A 24,353-nucleotide genomic window follows, 5' to 3' on the forward strand; every position below is an offset into this window, starting at 1 on the left:
CGTGTTACAGCCGGTAGTTGTTTTCTGATTAGGTGCCGCCGCCGAAAAATATTGTTAAGCTTCGTGATCTGTCTGCGTATACTTGACAACTTGACGTGTATTATAGTTGTATTTTATGTATTTTATTATTTGCAAACTATAGAAGTCGTAGATATCACAAAGAAAAGTCGAGTTATTCAAGTTTTTGTTAGAAAAATAAATATAATAAATAAACAAACATGAAGTACGAACAGAATCGAATAATTTTAGTGACAATATTTGCAGTTCTATGCAGATTTCCAGCGGCTTTTGGTAAGTGCGGCGTGTGGCGTTTATGTTGTGGTCTGTTGTGATTGGTCGTCTGCGGCCCCTTTTTCCAGAAAAGCCGATTATCTATATTTTTGATGTTATCAATTAAAACGTTAATGATGTAAATCTTTATTTTGCAGCTGCTAAGAAGAATTATGTTACCTGCGGTTCCATTATAAAACTATTGAACTCAGACTATAATATGCGTCTGCATTCACATGATGTTAAGTACGGGTCTGGTTCCGGTCAACAGTCGGTGACAGCAATTGAATTGAAAGAAGACGTAAACAGCCATTGGGTCATTAAGGCATCAACCAACAAGCACTGCGAACGGGGAGAACCCATCAAATGTGGTGACATTGTCCGGTTGGAGCATTTAAGCACACACAAAAATCTTCATTCACATTTCTTTTCGTCTCCGTTGTCGGGAGAACAAGAAGTCTCGGCATATGGTGAAAATGGCGTTGGTGATACTGGCGATCATTGGGAACTCATTTGTTCGAACGAGAGCTGGATGCGTGATGCCCATGTTAGATTACGACACGTCGACACACAAGCATATTTAGCTATTTCTGGGCGAACATTCGGCCGTCCTATTTCCGGCCAAATGGAAGTTGTGGGCGTCAACAATCCCAGTCATGGTACGCGATGGACTACGGCTGAAGGCCTGTTCATTGTTCCCAAAGAGAAAGAGACTGAATACATACATACTGAACTTTGAGACCATCCTCGCCACATTGATGCTTGTAATCGCAATTTATGTGAACAAAACAAAATACCATTGACGTTTTAGTTGAATTATTTCAATAAATTAAGAATTGGAAAAATGTGTGCTCATATGTATTCTGGAACTTAAGATAGAATATGTTTTAGCAAAGTACGGTTATATTCGTTATGTTAGAATACTAAATAAATGTAATGTTTCGAATTTGTACACTAAAGAATTTACGCTAAAAACTTGTCACCGTCAAATATTTATATACGAATAGACAACTGAATCCCGCAAATACTAATTGAGTTATATTATTTTGTAAGTTCAGATTTCAGATTCTGAATTAAACCCAATGTTTCTCTTCCCAAAGTGCTGCAGTCTAAAACAATAATTCCTATGAAGATATACCTGCTTACCATATTTATGGTTCATCATATTTAAATTTAAACTGGATTAAAGTCGATCGTTTTTGATCGGATCATTTAACTTATCCAATGCAGTGGTTAGAATGTTTATTATTATGTTTATCTCAAAAGATCATGAGTGCATTGTGTTCAAGGATGAGAGTAACATTCATCAGAAGCAAAATACTGACAGGTCGTGGATAGAGAATGATTCAGAACTTTTACAGAGCCATGAAAGGTTCTTTACTATTGGATCTATGGGTGAGATTTCCTTTCCAATAAATAAAAATATACAGATTGTGGTTAATGATAAATAAAAAAATAACCACAATCTATAAAACAATAACCACTACTTGGAAAGAAATTTGCAAATTTTCAAAAAGAAAAAAATTGTTGAACATTCTGCTAAAATCATAAAAATTCCTTCCTCCACTACGAAATTCAAATTTGAAAAATTTCCGGTGAAAGTGTGACACAAATCATCAAAATACCTAATATCAGGAGGTACAGTTATGTGGGGACCATCTCCCGAACAAATTAAATTATGTGCAGCTTCTTGTTTACTTAATCTAATTCAGAAGTTTTAATATACCTTCCTTTTCCACGGATTTGTCTAAAACGTGGTATTTGTAGGTCTTAATAAGGTCTAGCTCCGGTGGGGGAACATTGCATATATAGGTTCGCGTTTTCGTATATTCCTTATATAACGGAATCTCCAAATATTCGATATTTTAGTAATTTTTTATCACATCTTTTGTTAAGGAATTTAACTAAAAAATTGTATTTGTAGTTTGTGAGGGGTTTAAGTCCGGTGGTCTAGGTTTTCGTCAACGGCACCACCCCATATTCGGTATTTTGATGGTTTTAGCCAAATTTTCCCACGGATTGTTTCAAATTTCGTATTTAAAGTTCCTAATGGAATTTTTTGGAAATTTTTCAAGTTCCTTTAGAATGGTGGGGAGAATTAAAAGTTAGACCCGGCCGGAATTCAGTTGCTTTTTTAATAGTTTTTACTTTTTTAGATGCCAAGAAAGCAAGTTTGTTGGGTACCGCCTTGTGGCTATAAGACCCTTCAGAACATTTCCAGTCAGAATTTTTATACAAAACACAAAGCATGGCATTTACATTATAAAAAAACGTAATACAAATTCTGCCGGAGACGGAAATGGTTCTAGAAGTTAACAATAATAATATTAAAGGTTCTGGAATTAAGTATGTAGTTTCCAATAAGATAGATGTAGGTTTTGAGATTGATTTAACCATTACTAACAGTTTACTCATATCGGTTACAATGTCGCATCACTTCAGATGGTTTTGTGAATTTTTCTTCGTTGTAGTCTGCAATTTTTAATGAGTTTGGATTCCTGCACTGCTGGGATGAAAATATTCCTCCGGCCTAAATAAAAAATGTTCGGTCACCAGAGAAAATACACATTTGTGAAAATATCGCAGATTTCTTTTTCGTTTTCTGTGGGTAATTTCTATTAATATATATTTTTAATGCAAATTTAGAGAATTGTCATATTGTCCATATATAACTTGATAGGCAAAAAGGGGCACCTTTTTGATTGAAAGATTGATGCTTTAGGGCTAGTGAATATTAAGAATTTACCAAATATTGGGAAGTAACATTATTGGGGATGTACGAAAAAGCTATACCGATCTAGACAATTATCTGTCACAATTTTGTGTGAGAGTTCCAAATTAACCATAGCTCTCGCACTCACGTATATGTTTCATCTGATTTCATACTTAAGCCTTCCATAATATGATACTATGGCAATAAAAAATAGTAAAAATCTATTTACCCCTCCGATTTCAACTAATCCAATTGCTTCCTTTAAAAATAAAAATTTATAAAACGAAGAAGAATACACTGTAAACGGTTCTCACAGAAGCGTTGTGGAACATTACTTGACTACAAAGCAATTAACATTTTTGGCCATTTCAGGATTTTTCATCGCAATTAAGCTTCATTTTCATAACGATGAAGTGTAAAATCTTTAACAGGTTTAAGAGTGTTAATTTTTTACTTCGGGGAATAATAAAGGGGCAGAAAAAATCTCAATTCGAAGTGCCCCACAATGGCACTTGAATGAAATGCTAACTATAAATTTTTGTATAATTAATAATTAATTAACTCTCAGAGATTTTGAGAAATTAGCATATTTTCAGAGAAGGCTTTCTGTTGACTTTACCATTAAATTCCTTTAGGACATTATCAGGTGTGTGTGCGTCAGGGTTTGTGTTAAGAGGCAGGTGTTTCTGCTCCTGAAGAAAATGAAGAATTAATAGAAGTCAGTTAGTCAGTCAGACGGGAGCAGTAATGAATGGGATGAAAAGTTGGTTTCTTTGTTGTATATAACATTGTTGTGTATCTGAGGCATTTCATACATTCACGCACTCACACACACAAATCGAAACATACAAAATGCAGAGACAATTACAACTACAATAACAGAAGACTAAAGAAAGTAAACATAAATGACAATTGAATGACAGGACATTTCAAAACACAACAATTTCGATACTACTGCCTCTCTTTGCATACATTAGAGGAGAGAGAGCTTAGGTCTGGGGCTTTGTTTCATTGAATGGAAAAACATTGTCAAACGTATCAAACACAACTGCAACCAACAACACTCAACATGGAAAGGCAAAAACAAACTGTCAATAACAAGGAGCAGTTACATTGACAGTAACGACACTGCCTTGCTGACAGAAGACCAAAATAAAATTGATGGTTTAAGGTTACATTCCGCCATGGTAGTGTCACAATTGCGGCTGTTGATGTTGACATCGATGGTGTTTTTTTATGTGGATTTTTTGAAAGATGAGCAACGCTATGTATAAATTCCATCTACATGAGATATGGGATTCATCTCATGATTCCGGAAAAAAAAACTTATGGACCGAAAGTCTGAACCCGGACTTACTAAACCGATAGATTTTTAGGTATAAGTTAAATGCTAATGAAAACTCTTATCCAACAACTGGTCACATGATGGTTTTATTTAAAACAGTTCTTAAGAAGAATCAAAATGATTCGTTTGTTAGGCCTGATTTCTTTTAAAAATCTCCAAAAGCCGGAAAACCCTTTTTTGGCGTGAAAAACAAATGTCAAATTATAGTTGACACCATAATATTTCCGAAATGCTACAATATGTTTTATTATATTTCTTGAATCCAGGGGTATGAGTCTTTGAACCCGTATGAGCCGATTATGTTCAGTACATTGATATGATGTTTTGGACATACTCAGAGTAGAAAATCTTAAGCCCCTCAAAGAGCGTAAAAGTTAGAAAAACTGAACGGAATCGGATTGTCTGGTTTTAAAGACCCGTTTCTGTGGATCCCGGAAAGATCAAAGAAAAATTTTAAAATTTTGGGAAGGTTGGAGTGTAAACTTCAATTATAATAAATAATTTATTGACACCAATAATGGATCCTTTTTTCAATTTACAAATGTAGGTCCAAAAAATAGATAATTTTGTTATAACTGCTTGATCGTTTTAAATTACCCCGTAATGTGGCCACTTTCAAATGATATCTATACTTTCAATATTGGTACAGCCAATACCGGATCTTGGACCCGCATTTTTTGGGTCAAATATACGGGCATCCGGGTCCTTCCCCCAAGATAATAGGGTGCAAAAACCTACCTATAGAAAAAATTAAAAAAAAAACAAGTTAAAAAGCAGTAAGTTCGGCAGGGCCGAACTTTGAACACCTCCCACTATTTGGAATGAATTTGGAAATTTTCAAAAAATAAAATCCTTAAGAATTCTGTTAAAATTTTAAAAATACCGAATATATCCGTTTTATTGGGGTCTACACGACATGGACCTACATAGGCATTGTTTGTCATAAGCCATTACCATATTCAAATTCAAAACTTGAAATAGACGGTGAATAATGCAGCTAAAATCATCAAAATATCGTATATAGGGAGGTACCGTTATATCGGAGCTGAGCGAAGACCTGGGCCAGCATAGACAATTTTCTGTCACAGGCTGTAGCATCCATTACGAACTTCAAATACGACATCTCAAACAATTTTGGTGGGTATTGTACTTAACTCGTACAAACGCTAAAATCATCAAAATACCGAATATCGGGAGGTACCGTTATATGGGGGCTATACGAAGACGTGAGCCTGCACAGACGATTTTCTGTCTTAGGCTGTAGTATCCATTTCGAACTTCAAATACCAAATTTGAAACAATTCCGCTTAATAATGTCGCTAAGATCATCAAAATACCGAATATCGGGAGGTATCGTTATATAGGGGCTATATGAAAACGTGGACCAACATGGCCCATTTACGAACTTAACCTACTGGAAAAATAAACATGTGTGCAAAATTTTAGCCTTCTATCTCAATTCGTTCGAAAGATAGCGTAATTACAACAGGCAGACGGACAGACAGAAGAACATCGCCAAATCGACTTAGAATTTTACGCTGATCAAGAATATATATAGTACTTTGTTGGGTCTGATAGGAGTATCTCGAGGAGTTACAAATGGAATGACAAAGTTAATATACCCTACATAGTATGGTGGAGGGTATAATATTTGAGAGATTTTCATAACCTGGAATTTTTTCAATATTTGTTGCTTTCATAGGTTGCGTATGAGTTATATCGAGAATTCGCAACACATATACGTCGGCTTATTTTTGTATGTAACAGACAAAAGAGTCACATACTCTGTTCTGGAACCTGCAAGAATCTACTAGTTTCTTATTTTTTTTCGATATTAAAAAAATTCGGTTATCGTTGTAAAAGGTTTTTAATTCTTGCAGTACTGGAACGAAGTAACAATTTTTTTCTTGACATACATTGAAGGTGTGAAGTTGTGGATGGAATGTGACTAGTTTTGGACACAGAGATGGTGTCTGATCTAATTAGAGATTCTCTCCAAGCAGATGACGTTTAAGTCGTCTTAGCGTTTTGGTTGAAAAAAAGATGCAGGTGAATCATATCTTAATTGAGGAAGATGACTATAATATTCGGCATCTGAGTGTTCAAGGTAGTTCAACTTTGTAACATATATAATTTGAATAAAGAGCATTCCATCTGTATATTCGTATCAAATATATACAAAAAATCGCGGAAATATGACTAAATGCTGACAGCTTTCAAAACTTAAAAAAACAATATTTTTTAAATTATCAAATAGAGACCAAAACTTTCAAAGTAGCCAGTATATTTTGGAAGTGGCTTTATTTTAAAAGATCTTGTAATTAGCATATGTCCAAAAATTATGATTGATTTAAGTGAATCGTGCATCATAAAATGTTTGAAATTAAAATCAATTTTTGTATATGGTACAAAAATGGTCAAAGTCCGTAACTAAAGGTTTAGGCAAGGTAAAATTAAGATGGTAAATTAATTTGACAACTCATTGTCGAAATGTATATTTATAAATCCATTATATTTACACAAATCAGAGACAGGTACCAGTTTTCTATACAATGCAATTTTGGCAAGAAAAAACAGAGATGGGTATGCAAATTTAAAATGACTTTACCTTCTTCATTTTACCATGGGTTTAGCTCTCATACATGTACGTTTCATACACAAAGCCTCCAAACAAACGTATATTTCTTACAGAAAGTGACTCCGTTATATATCTAGAGTATTGTTGGGTAGCATATAGTCTTCCCTGACCTTCTTATGTCCTTTCTTTTCATTGTTTAATTTGTGTTTTGGTAGTTTGAGGGAAAGGGTGATTTTGTGTTCAACAAATATTGTTTTGAAAAAGAACACGCAGTAGGGTTCAACTGCGAAACATGTAACCTCACTATATTTCGAGAAATCGAAGATTTAGTTATTTTCGATAATACGTTTTGGTTATTTTCGGTAATAAGGTAATTCAAAAATAATTTCGGTAATTCGGAAATAATTTTGTATTTTAACATAAACTGAGTTCAAACAAGTTCAATAGTATCAGACGGACAGATGGTGCTCTCCAGGCTTGCGTTAAATTATTCAAACAGTTGACCTTTATGGGGGAAGTTCCGAAGAAGTGGGCCCATATTGTTCATTTCATATTTGACCTAAATCTGATATAAATGTTACAATGTACTACATTTGGACTATGCTACGACGACTTTCTTCACATTTTATGAGAAATGTGATAACTTTTGGAAAATGTTGAAATATGCGTGAGGTACCATATATAGTCGACCGAAGTATTCCACTTCATCTAATATTGATAAAAATCAAGCATTTCAAACATCAAACATTTATTTTCAATTTTATGCGAATCTTCACACCAGATTTGGTAGAAAAAATGAAATGCACGAAGTTTAGAAAAAATCAGCTGCTTATTTCGCATTTTCCGAGAGAGAAAATTTTAACCAGCTGTGAGGGAGGTATAAGAAAAAGTGTCCGATAAACAGGGTGAAATGTAAAAACTGCAACCAACTTCAGGCTGCTGTCATTTCTAAGCCACTCGTCCGACAGCTGTTAAAATTATTCCAGTGACAACTCATTATATTGTTTACAAGCGAACAAAGCATTTTGGTGAGAATTTTCCAGGAAAAAAGTTATTCGTGATGGAATTCACGCGTGATAGTGTGATTTCTTTATATTTGGCTGGAAAACCACAAGTGGCTATCGTAAGAGCACTCCAACATTTAAATGCGAATAAATCTTTTGTGTCTCGTACCATCGCTCGTTACCGTAATACTGGTAGTGTAGTCCGACGTCAAGGAAGTGGACGGACGAAAACAGCAACATCAGTAGAAATGGTCCGAAAACTAAAGAAGCGACCGAAAAATGGCTCTTGAGCTGAACATATCGTAATATTCCATTCGGAAAATATTGAAAAATGAGCTCGGGGTAAAGCCATTAAAATTCGATAAGTTCAAGAACGTACACCGCAACAGAAAGAAAATAGATTCAAAAGAGCAAAAGAGTTGCTTCGCTTGGCCGAAAGTGGTGAATTGCCGAATTTGGTTTTCTCCGATGAGAAAACATTCGTTGTCCAACAGTTTGTAAACGAACAAAATGATCGTGTTTACTTGCCAAAGAGGTAGGCTTAAAATGTGCACCTTCCGTTGGCCACCAGAACTCAAGCGCCGGTCACGGTGATTGTATGGGCCGCCATAACAGCCGATGGTCGCTCTCCGCTCATATTAATCGACCAGGCCAATGGCCACCAAAATCACCGGATACCAATCCGTTGAACTATTGTGTCTGGAGTATTTTGGAAAGCAAAGTTGGCACTAAAAAATTCGCCGGGAAGGGGCCAAAATACCGCAGAGCAACATTTGGGCAGCGAGTGACGGTTGCATTGGCCGTTTGAAGGCCATAATTCGTGCCAAAGGTGACCAATTAGAAAAAATTTAAACTTATTCTAAAATTTGATGTTATTTCCAAAATTGTTTGCTTTCATTAAAAAAAAAATTAAAAAGAAATGTAAAAATTATGGCGTTTGACTTTGTTGCAGTTTTTTTTATCTCACCCTGTATTTCATACCAGTTTTTGTGTTGGATAAAATATTGAGATTTGCATTTAATGGCAGTTATAATTATTCAAATGTTGAGCCTTTTGTTAGGAGGTACCAGAAGAAGTAGGCGGATCCATCTCCCTACTAAATTTTGAGTTGTTAGAAATATTAGGATGTGCGACATTTGAAAATAATCGGTTGCTGATTTCTTAGTTTATGAGCGAAATGGTTAGTCAATTTTCGAACCATTGTAGAGTAGATACTAGAAGGAGTGGCCCGTTTTATACGTCCGTTTATTGGGATGTGTTTAACTTGAAAACCATGGGACTCTTATTTCACATTTTATAAGAGATGTTGACCCTCTGTGGGGGAGGTATCCCATCTCTACACTACGTTTTGTTTTGATAAAAATGTTGAGATGTGCGAAACGGACTCTTAGTTCACATTTTATAAGAGTTATAATTATTCTAAATTTGACCCTTTGTGGGGAAGGTATTTGATGGAGTGGGCCGATGTATTCCATTTTCGCACCTGACCTAACATTAATAAACATTAGGACTTTTAAAGTTTTCTCAAAATTGGGCGATCTTTTCTTGTTCTGTAAGGTTAATTCTCTTCTGTGAAAATTTTGACTTTTGTGGGGGAGATACAAGAAGGAGTAAACCAATATTGCCCATATCCGAACTTGATCTGAGTTTGATAATAATATAACCATGTGCCATGTTTGAACTCTCAACAGGGAGTTGATGTTATATTGAGGCCTAGATGTGGATATCTGTCAATTTTCTGTCACAGGCTGTCATATCCATTACAAACTTACAATAGGATGTCTGAAACAATTTCGGTAGATAATGTCGCTAAAATCATCAAAATACCGAACATGGGGAGGTACCATGATATGGGGATTATACGCTGTAGTACTCAGTAGGAACATCTAATGCCAAATTTGAAATATTTTCTTTGAACAGTGTGACACATATTATTAAAAAAATACTGAATGTCTGCAGGTACGACTATGGCGACTGTATCAAAATTTAGACCTGCATTGACACTTCTATGAAAGGATATAGAACACATACTCACAGCAAATTCCGTTTAAACTTGTGACTAAAACACTCGAAAACACTTAAATCTGTCGGTATAGTTACATGGGAGATATACCAAAACGTGGACCCATATAGCCCATTTTCAATACCAAAAGTCTTGTAGACCTAACACACATCTGAGTAAAGTTTTTTTTAACATTCTTTATTTCGTTCTGAAGCTAGAGCGAGACGGACAGAAGGATGAACATCGCTAAATAGACAATCAATATATATCGGATAGTTACAAACGGAATGAAAAACTTAATACAATCTCCTTAGTATGGTGGAGGGTATAACAACGGACACTGGTTATTTTGATATAATGCGTGTGATTAGAAGGCTTGAAGGATGAACTCAGCCTTGCTCAAGTAACGGTACAACTCGATTCTGTAACTTTTCTTATGTCGAAAGGTAAAAAGTCGTGCTATACTAGTTCGAAGTATGAATTCTAGTCTTAGAGAGTCACACCATTATGAAACAATGGAGCTAATGAGACAATCTCATATTTTTAATGAAATCTACTACGCCTGTGTTACATTGTCCTATTGTTTATCATATGACAATATCCATTCCTTTCAAAGATGACCACAATTTCAGGAATAATCCAGATTAATGCAAGTAAAAGATAATCATTGACGGATTACCTCAATTTAGAGTTCCCAATTTACTCTCAACAAACCTATAAACAAAAGCACACACACACACGCACCACATAAAATATGTGTATATTCAAAACAAATCATTATGTTTTATCATCGATAAACATCACCAAGAGAAGCCTATGTCAATAACAGTGTGATGGAAAACATGCCTACTCGGACAGAAAAAGGAAAATAACGGACTCTGTAAACATAACTAACATTAATGTTTGGTAAAGGAAAATAACACAAAACAAAAACTTAGGAGTGCGAGAGAGAGAGCGAAATTGACAGTGATGTATACGACGTTTGGTGCCAATGTCAATTTGTGTTTGTAAACAGAGAGTGAATATTCGATACTGCCGTTGTTGGGATGTTGACAATTGTGGAAATAAAAAGTTACCGTTGCACACACATTCGATCTGACAGTCTGTCTGTGACAGTTGAGGTTAGCAGTTGTTAAACTTAAACAGGAGAACGAAATACGCGTTTAAATCAAGAAAAATTCTAAAACAAATCTGAAAACAAGAAGAAGCATTGAATTGTTTAAGTAATTGTTGTCCAACGAAGATATAAAAAAAGGCTAAAGAAGTTAAATCCCAATTCGGCCAAGATACGTAAGATTTTCTTTATGAAAATTTCATTAGAGCTCTTTAAATAAGAATAGGGGAGAAAATCAATACTCGTGGCTTGTGCAGTTGGAATTTCTTTAGTGTGGTGTAGACAACAAAAAAAGACCGAAAAATCAATCGAAAACCATCAAAAAGCACAACAGAAAAAAATTGTTACATAAATCCGTGCTGATTTTTTTCGTGTGTGTCTTATTTTTTGAATTGTGTTCATGCAAAAATTTCTTGAAATTGTCATTGTGTGACGCTATTCTGGTTTTGCCCATCACTCGCGCTCTCTCCCTCTCTCGCTTTCAGTCTCTTCATCGGGTATTAAGTGCGCGTGTTCTTGGTTTTTGTTTTCTTTCCATTAAGCCATCACAAATGCTTTGTCATTCGCTCTCTTACTCACCATTCGCCACGAAAATCGCTTGTCAATGTTGAGTTGAATGAGAGGCCCAGAGATGCGCAAGCTCTTGAAATCCTTTAAGTGTCAATTATCAAACATTTACAGCTGTTAGGAAACAACAACAACAACAACTATTGCAACAAACAGTTTTGACGTGGAAAACAACTACAACATTTGCACAGTTTTCAAATAACGGTATACGCGAACATATGCAAACGGCAGGAATTAAGCTAACGAGAAACTAGCAATCGTCCGACCGACCAACCGACCGACCGAGCAATCGACATTTCGTTTAAAATTTCAAAGTCAAAATTTGGGTGTCAATTTTTGGAGACAAATACCTTTGCATTTCGGAAAACCAAAATTCAAAAAGAAAGAAAATTGAGAATTGAGTTTTGAAAGAAATTTGTCAATTATTGCTGAAAAGCCCAAAATTCGGCGAGAAAATAAGTGATTCTTATCGTGAATTTGTCAAGGGAATTTCTGTGAAAAAAAATTATATTTTATTTCCATTCTCCATCATCTTCAAAAGGAAAGAGAATATCGCTGTGAAAAAGTAATAATCTTGAAAAATATTGAAGATTTTTTCACGTAAATTCAAGAGGAGGAATCCAATCGTTAAATCAACCCAGCTAAGGCCAGAATAAAACGCAACTCAACCACCTGAATTTGGATACTTTCTACGGCGCTTAGCACGACTCTACTAAACAATGTAAGTTCTTTACTTGATTTATTTTCCAATTGTTTTGCATTTGTATTCACTCTTTATCGATGTTGGGAGGTGGTGACAGGCTGCTTAACTAGCTATCGGCAAGCCACCAAAGTCACATTCTAAGGATTTTGACCTTTTTTTGGTGGTGTGTGTCAAAACTTGTAAGTTAACTTGCCGACCGTATCGACTTGCGAATTTTAACTAAAAAACAGAAGATTGAGAGAAAACGTGCAAGTGGTACATGCATAGTAAAAATGGAAAAGAAGGGTCATTAGAGGAATCTTAAAGAATAAGATTGTGCTTTATCCTGTCTGAAAAAAAGAATTAGAAAATTTCTTACAATGGGGATGATATATGTCATGCCAAGAATGTCAACAAAAAGATTTATTCAGAATAAATTTTGAATATTTTTATATCTTAAGAAAGTCTTTATTTATGTCTTAATTTACGTTTTTTCTCCTAGAAAGTATTTTTCCCCAGGCATCCTCTTATTACTTAAAAAATAAAATTGTTATTTCAGTAAAAGTATTGACATTTAGAAAGAAATAAGTCACAGGAGCCTAATTTCACTTAGTTCTGTTACGACAAGGATTGAGCCGATAAATTCCATATTTACATCAGATGTCTGGTTGAGAGAAATAGTTAGATATACCAACTATCGAAAGTTATGAGAGATATACATGGCTACAGAGGGTATACATCATTTGATACGGCCTAGGTCTTTTTGGATCATATCCGTTTCAGAACATTTGGAGTCGATCTAGCGATGTCCGTCCGCCCGTCCGTCCATCTGTCTGGCTGGTGCGCACTATAACTCTCGAAGGGAGTATCCCATTTGGTCCAAACTTGGTACATCGTAATATTATTGTCAAACTTGAACAAGTTCCGAGATGGGCAATATCGGCCCACTCCGTAAAATGTGATGTAAGAGTCCGATTTTCTTACCATATTTCTATTAACCCATTCTGGTGTGAAGATGGAATATATCGGTCCTCTCCTTTTGGTACATCCCCCACAAAATTTTGAATATTCCTGAATCCCATAAAATGCGAAAATAACACCCGATTCCATTCAAACTTGGTACATCTCAATATCTGTTATGAAGATGGTACAGATCGAACCATTTCTTCTGTTACCTCTCACACATACACGGTGAGATAAAAAAACTGAAACAAAGACAAAAGCCATAATATTTATATTTTTATACCCTCCACCATACTATGGAGGGTATATTAACTTTGTCATGCCGTTTGTAACTCCTCGAAATACTCATGTCAGACCCAACAAAGTATATATATTCTTGATCAGCGTAAAATTCTAAGTTGATTTAGCTGTCTGTCTGTCTGTTGTAATCTTTCGAACAAATTGAGATAGAAGGCTAAAATTTGCACACATTTATATTTTGCCAGTAGGCAGGTTAATTTCGTAAATGGGCCATGTAGGTCCAAGTTATTATATAGCCCCCATATAACGGTATATCCCTATATTTGGTATTTTGATAATTTTAGCGACATTATTCACCGGAATTGTTTCAACTTTGGTATTTGAAGTTTGAAATGGATACTACAGCATATGACAGAAAATTATCTGGGCAGGTCCACGTCTTCGTATAGCCCCCAAATAACGGTACCTCCCAAAATTCGGTATTTTGATGATTTTAGCGCTATTATTCACCGGAATTGTTTCAAATTACGTATTTAGAGTTCGTAATGAGAACTACAGTCTGTGACAGAAAAATGTCTATGCTGGTCCAGGTCTTCGTATGGTCCCCATATATCTGTACCTCCCTATATATTATTCAGTATTTTGACGAGTTTAAGTGCAATACCCACCGAAATTGTTTGAGACATCGTATTTGACGTTAGTAATGGATGATATAGCCTGTGACAGAAAATTGTCTATGCTGGTCCAGGTCTTCGCACAGCTCCGATATAATGGTACCTCCGTATATACGATATTTTGATGATTTTAGCTACATTATTCACCGTTTATTTCAAGTTTCGAATTTGAATATGGTAATGGCTAATGGCAAACAATGCCCTATAGGTCCAACCCATAATAACGGCAATATTCGGTATTTTTAAAATTTAACAGAATTTTTTAAGGATTTTATTTTTTTTTAATTTTCCAAATTCGTTCCAAATGGTGGAGGGTATTCAAAGTTCGGCCCGGCCGAACTTACTGCTTTTTAACTTGTTTTTTGTTTTAAATTTTATTGAATGAAAGCAAAAAATGTCGAAAATATCATCAAGTTTTAGAATAAGTTTAGATTTGTTCGAATTGGTCACCTTTGACACGAATTATGTCCTTCAAAAGGCCAAAGAAACCGTCACACGCTGCCCGAATTTTGCTCTGCGGTATTTTGGCTCATTTCCGGCGAAGCGCTTGTTTGAGGTGATCGATACTTTGGTATTTTTTAGTGCCAACCTTGCTTTCCTAAAATACTCCAGACACAATGGTACACAGGATTGGTATTCGGAGATTTTGGTGCACATTGTGCACTGGAAACAAAGTGAGGAACCTCATTTTGTAACCCATCTATGGTGTCGCGTGCTGGGTGTGATGGTGCTGAGTCCGTTGTAATGTCCAAGGTCTGCGGACCAACTGTTTGCGTGCCCAAGGCTTTAATACACCCTCCAGAATATTTTCGCGAAAATATTCGGCATTTATTTTGATGCCATGGTCGATTAATACGAGCGGAGAGCGACCATCGGCTGTTATGGCGGCTCACACCACCACCATGGCCGGCACTTGAGTTCTTGTGGCCAACAGAAGGAGCACATTTTCAGCTGACCTCTTTGGCAAGTAAACACGATCATTTTGTTTATTTACAAACTGCTGGACAACGAATGTTTTCTCATGGGAGAAAGCCAAATTCGGCAGTTCACCACTTTCGGCCAAACGAAACAACTCTTTAGCTCTTTTGAGTCTATTTTCTTTCTGTTGCGGTGTAAGTTCTTGCACTTTTTGGAATTTAAATGGCTTTACCCCGAGCTCATTTTTCAATATTTGCCGAATGGAATATTGCGAGCCATTTTTCATCCACTCCGACGCGGATTTCGATCAGGTCGCTACTTTACTTTTAGAACCATTTCTGCTGATGTTGCTGTTTTCTTCTGTCCACTTCCTTGACGTCGGGCTACGCTACCAGTATCACGGTAACGAGCGATGGTACGAGGCACAAAAGATTTATTCACATTTAAATGCTGGAGTGCTCTAACGATAGCCTCTTGTGGTTTTCCAGCCGAATATTTATAAATCACACTATCACGCTTGAATTCCATCGCGAATAATTTTTTTCTCGAAAATTCTCACCAAAATGCTTTGTACGCTTGTAAACAATGTAATGAGCTATCACTGGAATAATTTTAACATCTGTCGGACGAGTGGCTTAGACAGCAGTCTGAAGTTGGTCGCAGTTTTTTCATCTCAACCTGTATCTTACGGCGAGCTTTTCAAAAATATGCAGAATATATATATTAGTCAGCTCCGTCCGCCTGTTTTCCTTTCCTTACTGGCAACTCATAGAAATCGATCTGGCCATTATTAGCCCGTTTCCCCTTTTCCGTTCTTAAACTAAGTAACAAAATCATTCATAGACAGGTATTAGTGTTGTCTGGAATTATTGCCGCTTATTCAATTCTTCTATTCATTGTTTTGGATAATTGGACTATTGTTTTTAGTATTTTTTGTTTGTTCATAGTTGCAATAAATTTTGCAATATTTGTTGTTTTTGTAGGCCTATGAACCAAAGCCATGGCTCGAAATCCTTGAAATTTTAAATTAACCACTGGGACTGGGAGGATAAAAAAACGAATCGACCATTGTTTTGCCTGGCTTTATTGTTGTTTGCTGGCTAGTCAACCGCAAAAAACAACAACATCAACAGCAACTAATGATAGTTAGCAATACTAACAACAACAACAACAGCAGCAACAACGACATAACAATGGAAAGTAAAAATATCCTTGTGGTTAGTAAATTGTGGCCCATTGTTCGTCCGGTGATGACATTGAAAAATTGTAAATTTTCTGACCACCAAGGTTCTTCCTCTATCCTGTTGTAGTTGTTATTGTCGTTCAGTTGGTCGTGGGAGTCTTTCTTACGGTTTGTTGGTCAGCCAGGCAGCAGTTGCTCCTTCGAAGGTTGAATGTTAACGCTTTTCTTTGTCTTCGCCATTAAATGACGATTAATATTCTCGCCTTTTGTTACAGTTATATTGCTAAAACTTTGTAATTTATTATACACTCACTCACTCACACACGCACACAGGCAGACTCTCTTTGTTACATACCTCTGGGCTGCTATGCGTTTTGATGCCAAGGGAGTCGTATTATGTGAATCTTTTCCAGATGCTTCTCGAGTTTGACGCCCACGCACATTTTGACAAAAATCTACAAAACTCTTGAGCCCATCCTCCTCCGGCTCTGATCTGAAGTGGGGGTATATTTATTCGCAAAGTATTCGGCTTTATAGCTGGCTTACTTTGTCTTTCGTCTCAATGTGGCCGTGGCAATTTATATCCTTTTTTTGTTGGCTGCTAACATTCAGCAGTAGCTGTTTAAACATAACTTGATGAATTGATTTAGGGATACAATGTAAATATGTAACAAAGAGGAGGAGGAGGTGGAGGAACAAGAGGAAAGAGCAAGTTATAGCCAAGTATATTTTATGGTTAATAGAATATTGCACTCGATGTGTTTTGGGTAAAAAAAAGTGAGGTTGTGGGGGCCGAAAAAATTAATATTATTCTATTTTTGAAGTTTTTGGGGCAATTGAAAAAAAAAAAAAAAAAAATATATATATATATATATATATATATATATATATATATATATATATATATATTTGATTCAAAATTTGATTAGCTAATAAATTATGAACTTAAAATGTGAAGTTTCGAGCAAATCTGTTGCAAAACTGTGGCATACTATCAAAACCGCGATTTTTGAGAGATACAGTTATTGCACCCTACTGAAAATTTTTTATTCAGAGAGATAAATTTCCATTAAGATTTATAAATTTCACTAAACTCAAAATATCGGATGTTCCCTTTACATCTGGTCTTCACTAAATCGTGACCTACGCTACCAATTTTCCTTCCATTGCAAACTTAAAATACCGCGTTTCAGAAAATTCAGGTTCAATGCGAATTAGTGTAGACTTACATGGTGACATGAAACAACCAACATCACACCGCTGTCTTTTATAAGCCACTCGTCCGACAGCTTTTAAAATTATTCCAGTAACAGCTCATTAGATTGTTTACGAGCGTACAAAAACATTTTGGTGAGAATTTTCCGGGAAAAAAGTTATTCGTGATGGAATTCTAGCGTGATTGTGTGATTTGCTCATATTTGGTTGGGAAACCACAAGTGGCTATTGTTAGAGCAATCCAGCATTTAAATGTGAATAAATCTTTTGTGTCTCGTACCATCGCTCGTTATCGTGATACTGGTAGCGTAGCCCGACGTCAAGGAAGTGAACGACAAAACAAACAGCAAAACCCTCAGAAATGGTTCAAAAAGTAAAGAAGCGACTTAATGGAAACCCGCGTCGCAGTTGTCGAAAAATGGCTCGTGAACTGAACATATCGCAATATTCCATACAGCAAATATTGAAAAATGAGCTCGGGGTAAAGCCATTGAAATTCCAAAAAGTGCAAGAACTTACACCGCAACAGAAAGAAAATTGACTCAAAAGAGCTAAAGAGTTGCTTTGCTTGGCCGAAAGTGGTGAACTGCCGAATTTGGTTTTCTCCGATGACAAAAAAAAAATCGTTATCCAGCAGTTTGTAAACGAACAAAATGATCGTGTTTACTTGCACCTTCGACCGTGGTATCAGAATAAATTCCGAATATTTTCGCGAAAGTATTCTGGAGGGCATATTAAAGCCTTAGGCACGCAAACATTTTGGCCGCAGACCTTGGACATTCCAACAGCACCATCGCACTCAGCACGCGCCACCCAAGAATGGTAACAAAATGGGGTTACTCGCTTCATTTCCAGCGCACAATGGCCACCAAAATCTGGGGATACCAATCCGTTGGAATATTGTGTCTGGAGTATTTTGGAAAGCAAAGTTGGCACTAAAAAATACCAAAGTGTCGATCACCTCAAGCAAGCGCTTCGCCGGGAATGGGCCAAAATACCGCAGAGCAACATTCGGGCAGCGTGTGACGGTTTCATTGGCCGTTTGAAGGCCGTAATTCGTGTTAAAGGTGACCAATTCGAACAAATCTAAACTTATTCTAAAATGTGATGCTATTTCCGACTTTTTTGCTTTCACTCAGTTAAATTTAAACAACAATATGTAAAAATTATGGCGTTTGAATTTATTGTAGTTTTTTTTTTATCTCACTCTCTATGTACAATTTATTTGAGAGTGACTGCTGCCTATTACTAACTTCATGTATTCTGGCATTTTTTTTTTTCAAAATTTCTTAGTAATCAAAATGAAGTTTCGCTTCTATACATGGGTACCCCCAGTTTTTTTGTTTCACTTCCCAGAAATGTCTTTAAGTTAAAAGGGATCTTATTAAGTAGTAGCACTTTAACATAACTGTAAAGGCTACTTTTACTTCTAGTAACTATGAATTCCTCTTCACTGTTGCAGCAAATCTTCTATGAGCAGAATAAGTTATAAAGCTATTGCTCTTAGTTTCTTAAGAAATCATTTATTGTATGGATCACAAAAAAAGGAAATACTTCCTAAGTATAAGAGAATTCCCTGGAATTTAATAACCATGTTATGTTTTCACCATCATGCGGTTTGTGTGCATTTTGTTTCCGTTTCGTTTTAATTTATTGATTTTAAATTTATAACTTCAGTGGTTGATAATCCCATTGGGAAAAGTCCGTGGACGGTGGAGCAGGTTCTATGAATAATAAATTATGTTAAGAAAAAAAAAATAGAAAGAAAGAAATTATTCAACATATATTTACGTCACATATGAATATTCCCAAATGCCTTTTGATAAAAAAAAACTCTAGATACATGTAGCAAAAACTAAGAAGAGGTATGAGACGTATTACTATTCAAAGGGGTTTTAACGGTGTAAAATAATAGGTTATTTAAAAATAAGTAAAAAGCTATCTTTCTGCTCTCTTCAATTATTATCGAAAACAAGTAAAAAACTTTAGGTAAAGGAAACGTTTTTATATAAAAGTATCTGAATTTAAGCGTGTTTCACTTTTAACTTCATATACCAGCAAGACCGTTTGCATGATGCAGTTAAATTTGTCAAAAAACCATAAAGTGAGTGAGGCCGTTATATGGGACCATACCAAAACGGAAACCTCTATGGACAATTTTATACTTCAAGGATGGTCATCTATCTAACCTTCTAAAATACCAATTTTGACACAATTATGTGAGTAAATGTGACTAGGATTATCAAAATACCGAATATCGGTGGGTATAGTTATATGTGCGTTTTAGAAAAACATGGAACAAAATATTTAATGTTTTGCCACCGAGCTAGAACCCATTATGAACTGCAAATACCAATTTTTATCAAAAATATCGAATATCGGGGGGTACCGTTATATGGGGGCTATACCAAAACGTGGACTTATACATACAATGTTTTGCTACAACCTATTATGACCTACAAATACCAATTTCTAGACAAATCCGTGGAGAAATGTGGCAAAAAATGATCAAAATACTGAGTATCGGGAGATACCGTTATATGGGATCTATACCAAAATGTGGACCTATATATCTCATTTTCAATACCAACCATACTAGACACAATACAAATTGTTGTGCCAAATTTTCAAGGTCTACGTCAAATAATGTGGGCTGTATTGTGATTTCAACAGACAGATAGGCGGACATTGTTAAATCGACTTAGAATTTTATGCTGATTATGAATATATATACTTTATGGGATCTACAATGAATATTTAGGGATGTTACAAATGACAAAGTTAATATACCTTCTTTTCCAAAGTGGAGGGTATAAAAATCAAATCAGATGATATCACCTATGCCGTTTTAGGGTATGAATGACATACTACAAATCATAAGGTTGCGAGTTCAATTATGGCAGAAGGCAAAACAAAAAAGTGGTTTTGAATATCAATTCAAAATTTCCTGAAATTATTGTGATAATTTTCATTAGAGGAACAGGATACTAGTCTTCAAATAATAACTACCTATTTCAGGTGGCATGCCATAGTGAAAATAATGGCACTGTAATTGATTTGTAAGTAGCTATGATTGGTATTAAAAAGTCCTACGTTTCGCCATAGAGCTTATAAAATGGCTCCTCACGATTTTCGTTATTTTTAGAATAAAATCTCAAACGAATCAGCTGAAATTCCACCCAAATCCTAGCTGCAGAAAATTCCATGTGTAAGTTCACTTCATGGCGGTGTTCTAAACATCTTGAGTTCTAGTGCAAATAAAAATCGACTTAAGAAATCGTATCGAAACTATCAAGAGTCCATCAAAGAAAATCCACTTTTAAATTTTAGATATGTTTCAACAGTTCGTGTTACGCCTTTTTAGTACTCAGAATGCACAATTTTTTTTTCAGTTTGATAAAATTGTTTAATCAAAACTTCGGGCATCGTAAAAATTTTCAGATTTACAATGTTTTATATATTATTGAAGTTCTACCTTTTTCGGAAAAATAATTTTTCTTAATTTCTTAAAAATCGTTAATTTTGAAGTTTACCGAGAAAGATATAAGTAAAACCATAGCACAATGGGCTCCATACCCTCCACCATAGTATGAAGGGTATATTAAGTTTGTCATTCCGTTTGTAACACCTCGAAATATACATTTTAGACCCCACAAAGTATATATATTCTTGATCAGCATCAAATTCTATGTCGATTTATCAATGTCCGTCCGTCTATCCGTCTGTGGAAATCACTCTAGCTTCCGAACGAAATGAAGTACGTTGATAAAATTTTACTCAAATATGTATTATGTCTGCAGAACTTTTGGTATTGAAAATGGGCCATGTAGGTCCACATCTTCGTAAAGCCCCCATATAACGTTACCTCCAGATATTCGGTATTTTGATGATTTTAGCGACATTATTTACCGTAATTGTTTCAAATTTGGTATTTGAAGTTCGTAATAGATACTACAACATAACACATAAAATGGGCCATGTATGTCCACTTCTTCGTATAGCCCCCATATAACGATACATTATTCAGACATTATTTACCGGAACTATTTAAAATTTAGTGTTTGAAGTTCGTAATGGATACTAAAGCCTATGTCAGAAAATAGTCTGCGCAGGTCCACGTCTTAGTATAGCCCCCCATATAACGGTACCCCCGATATTCGGTATTTTGATGATTTTAGCGACATTATTTACCAGAATTGTTTCAAATTTTGTATTTGAAGTTCTATGATAGAAAATTGTCTGCGCAGGTCCATGTTTTATAACCCCCATGGTACCTCCCCATATTCGGTATTTTGATGATTTTTGCTACATTATAAACATTTTTTTCAAGTTTCGCATTGAATATTGTAATAGCTTGTGACAAAAGTTGCCTATGCAGATCCACGTTCGGTATTTTTAAGATTGTAACAGAATTTTTAACGGATTTTATTATTTTTTTTTTTTTGAAAATTGTTAAAGTTTTTCCTTTTTATTCAACCTTTTTATATTTTTTTTATATTTTTATTTATAAAAATTCAATTTAGTATTTATACACATGTAAGCGATCTTTGTTCTGTGTTAATATACCTGTTAGTATTAGAAAAAACTGTGATATAGTTAATAAGTCGTACTTTGTTTATTTTTTATTGTAGGACTATTTCCCTGAAGATGAAATTCATTGAATTTCGAAATATTGGAAGATTAAAATAAATATAACAAACTCGAAAAACACTTGTTTCAAGAAAATTGTTAAATTTATGCCAAATAGTGGAGGGTATTTAAAGTTCAGCCCGGCCGAACTTAAAGTTTTTTTACTTGTTGTATTCAAACTATTTTAATGTCTCCATATGTGAACCCTAGAAACCAACAGTAACCTCTTAAATTTAATTTATTTAATTAAATTTCCTCTCTCCTTTCACCCAATAACAAATTTAGTAACATTTAGTACGCATATCCAAAATAATCTATATCTAACCATCCTAGACACCAACTGTGATCCCTTTTGTACCCTTTTGGTGCGAGTTTACAATAAAAAAAACAACCATATCACTCACTAAGATGTAACCCAGTGCAAAATTTCAAGATTCTCTCTCCCGTTTCGTCTGGTCATTGATTCTCAGTCAGTCAGTTATTTCACTATGCTTTTATGCATATAGATTGCTCTACATAGCAGATCTGGCCGACTTTGGGTATTTTCAAGATCCCTGCCGCATTCCCCATCATAAGTTCTTGAAGTTGGATATTTTGATTAAATGTAGATTAAGGTTTTGGAATATCCCAAATATAACGTCAGATACGATTTATTAGTGTTATAAAAGTACTTGACACATTATCCTGCTGAGAATTGCTGCCTAGCAATGCTGCATTTTTAGGTCGATATGACTAGAAGACTAGTTCGAAATTTAACGGCGACATCAAATTGAAATTTAATAACGAATTTATTCCCTGTACATGTCCAATTGATAGAACCATTTAATTAAATAAAAACTGAAAGAATACCATTGCTCTCTCAACAACAACAAATTGTATAACGCATTTGTAATTAAGTCACCCGCAAAGTATGCTTTAAAAATTGTGGTATTGCTTGCGGTGAATGGCAAATGGAAGGAAATCGTTTTCTTTCATTTTAATTATTTGTTGTTGCTGGTGGTGGTGTTGTTGTTGTTGTTAATGGAAGTAAGTAATTTAATATAGAAAACAAAAATATGTATCCTTTGAAAAATAAATAAACAGAATATTCTTGGGTGCGCCACCTCTCCCATGGCAAACAGCAGACAACAACAACAACAGCGGCGTTTAACTGATACCACAAATGGCGTTAAAAGCAATAAAGACGTCGATGGAAATAAACCCAAAAACACAATAACTACAACAAAAAAGAACGAAACACATAAAAAATGGCAAAAGAGGTAAAGCAGCACCCTACCGTGCCTCAGCAAGCCATTTTTATCATCGACCCAGGACAATAGAGGAAGAAGAAGACGAAGAAGTAAAAGTAGAAAAAGAAACAAACTATACCGGAAATAAGAAACCGTAAACCGAAACTTGGGGCAAAAAAAAACCCAACATTGAATGAAACGAAAATTTCCATTACTTAGCGCAGCTGCTGAGAAGAACATGACTAAATTGACCTAAATTTCTGTTCTGACAAACAACAACAATACCAAAAAAAGGAAAAAAGAAATAATAATAACAATAATACATACACTTCAATATCCTCAAGTTAGTTGAACGGTCGAAAGAATGCTTGGATATAACAATGGGAATGAATCTTAATGCGGGACGCATATACTTATCGACAATGGCTTTATTTTCTGTTTTTTTTTTGCTTTCCTGATGTTAGCCGGAATGCTGGCGGGGATAAACAAAATGATATCCCCATATTACAAATGGGTTACATTAATTCGAGTATGTGACGGTTTTGTTCTTCACCGTTGGTCTTTGATACGAATCAAATGTTTGAAACTTTTCGAATGAGTCATTGGTTTGGGAAATGTGATTTTGATGTAAGGCAAGGGTAGTTTATCCCCGTAAGCCCAATTTGAATACTATACGGAGTCATGAAACATTGGATATGACAAACGACAGTTTAAAATAAATTTATTTGAAAAAAAAGAGATAAATCTACAAATGATGAAATGCCTGTGTCTGAATTCCGATACGAATACCAAGGAAAAAAGCATTTTAATTCAGTTCTAAAAAAAATTTGACGTACTAGTAATGACAACTACACACCCTCTGCTTTAATCATGATTATAATTAGCGGCGGGACAGAGTGAGCACAACCTACTACAGAATCTACCCGGCAAAAATAGTCCTTATAAATCTAGCAATAATGGGTTGGTAACTACACTTGCTGATTAATATTTTTGCTGGGTATGAAAAAAAGATAAGGAAATGGAGTGC

General features: G+C 35.2%; 1 protein-coding gene and 1 long non-coding RNA gene across 2 annotated transcripts in view; both read left to right on the forward strand.

Annotated features, from left to right (window-relative positions):
• The first annotated feature begins 69 nt into the window (after nucleotides 1–69).
• On the forward strand, nucleotides 70–1,301 carry LOC101894130 (stromal cell-derived factor 2). The gene is made up of 2 exons (XM_005191933.4): nucleotides 70–291; nucleotides 429–1,301. The coding sequence occupies exons 1-2, from the start codon at nucleotides 219–221 to the stop codon at nucleotides 1,007–1,009; spliced, it is 654 nt and encodes a 217-aa protein (XP_005191990.1). The 5' UTR covers nucleotides 70–218; the 3' UTR covers nucleotides 1,010–1,301.
• A 9,723-nt stretch (nucleotides 1,302–11,024) lies between these two features.
• The window catches only part of LOC109613109 (uncharacterized), a 72,128-nt gene continuing 58,799 nt past the window's right edge, over nucleotides 11,025–24,353 (forward strand). The window contains exon 1 of the long non-coding RNA XR_002194800.2: nucleotides 11,025–12,314. This is a non-coding gene — a long non-coding RNA (uncharacterized LOC109613109). The remainder of the gene's footprint in view (nucleotides 12,315–24,353) is intronic.

Source organism: Musca domestica, unplaced genomic scaffold, assembly GCF_030504385.1.
Source record: "Musca domestica strain aabys unplaced genomic scaffold, Musca_domestica.polishedcontigs.V.1.1 21, whole genome shotgun sequence".
Taxonomy (NCBI): Eukaryota; Metazoa; Arthropoda; class Insecta; order Diptera; family Muscidae; genus Musca; species Musca domestica.

Bases quoted from the DNA above. Each gene is read 5' to 3' on its own strand.
- LOC101894130 (XM_005191933.4), top strand. From the start codon at position 219: ATGAAGTACGAACAGAATCGAATAATTTTAGTGACAATATTTGCAGTT. The intron at 292-428 runs GTAAGTGCGGCG...TTTATTTTGCAG, and splicing joins CAGATTTCCAGCGGCTTTTG to CTGCTAAGAAGAATTATGTT.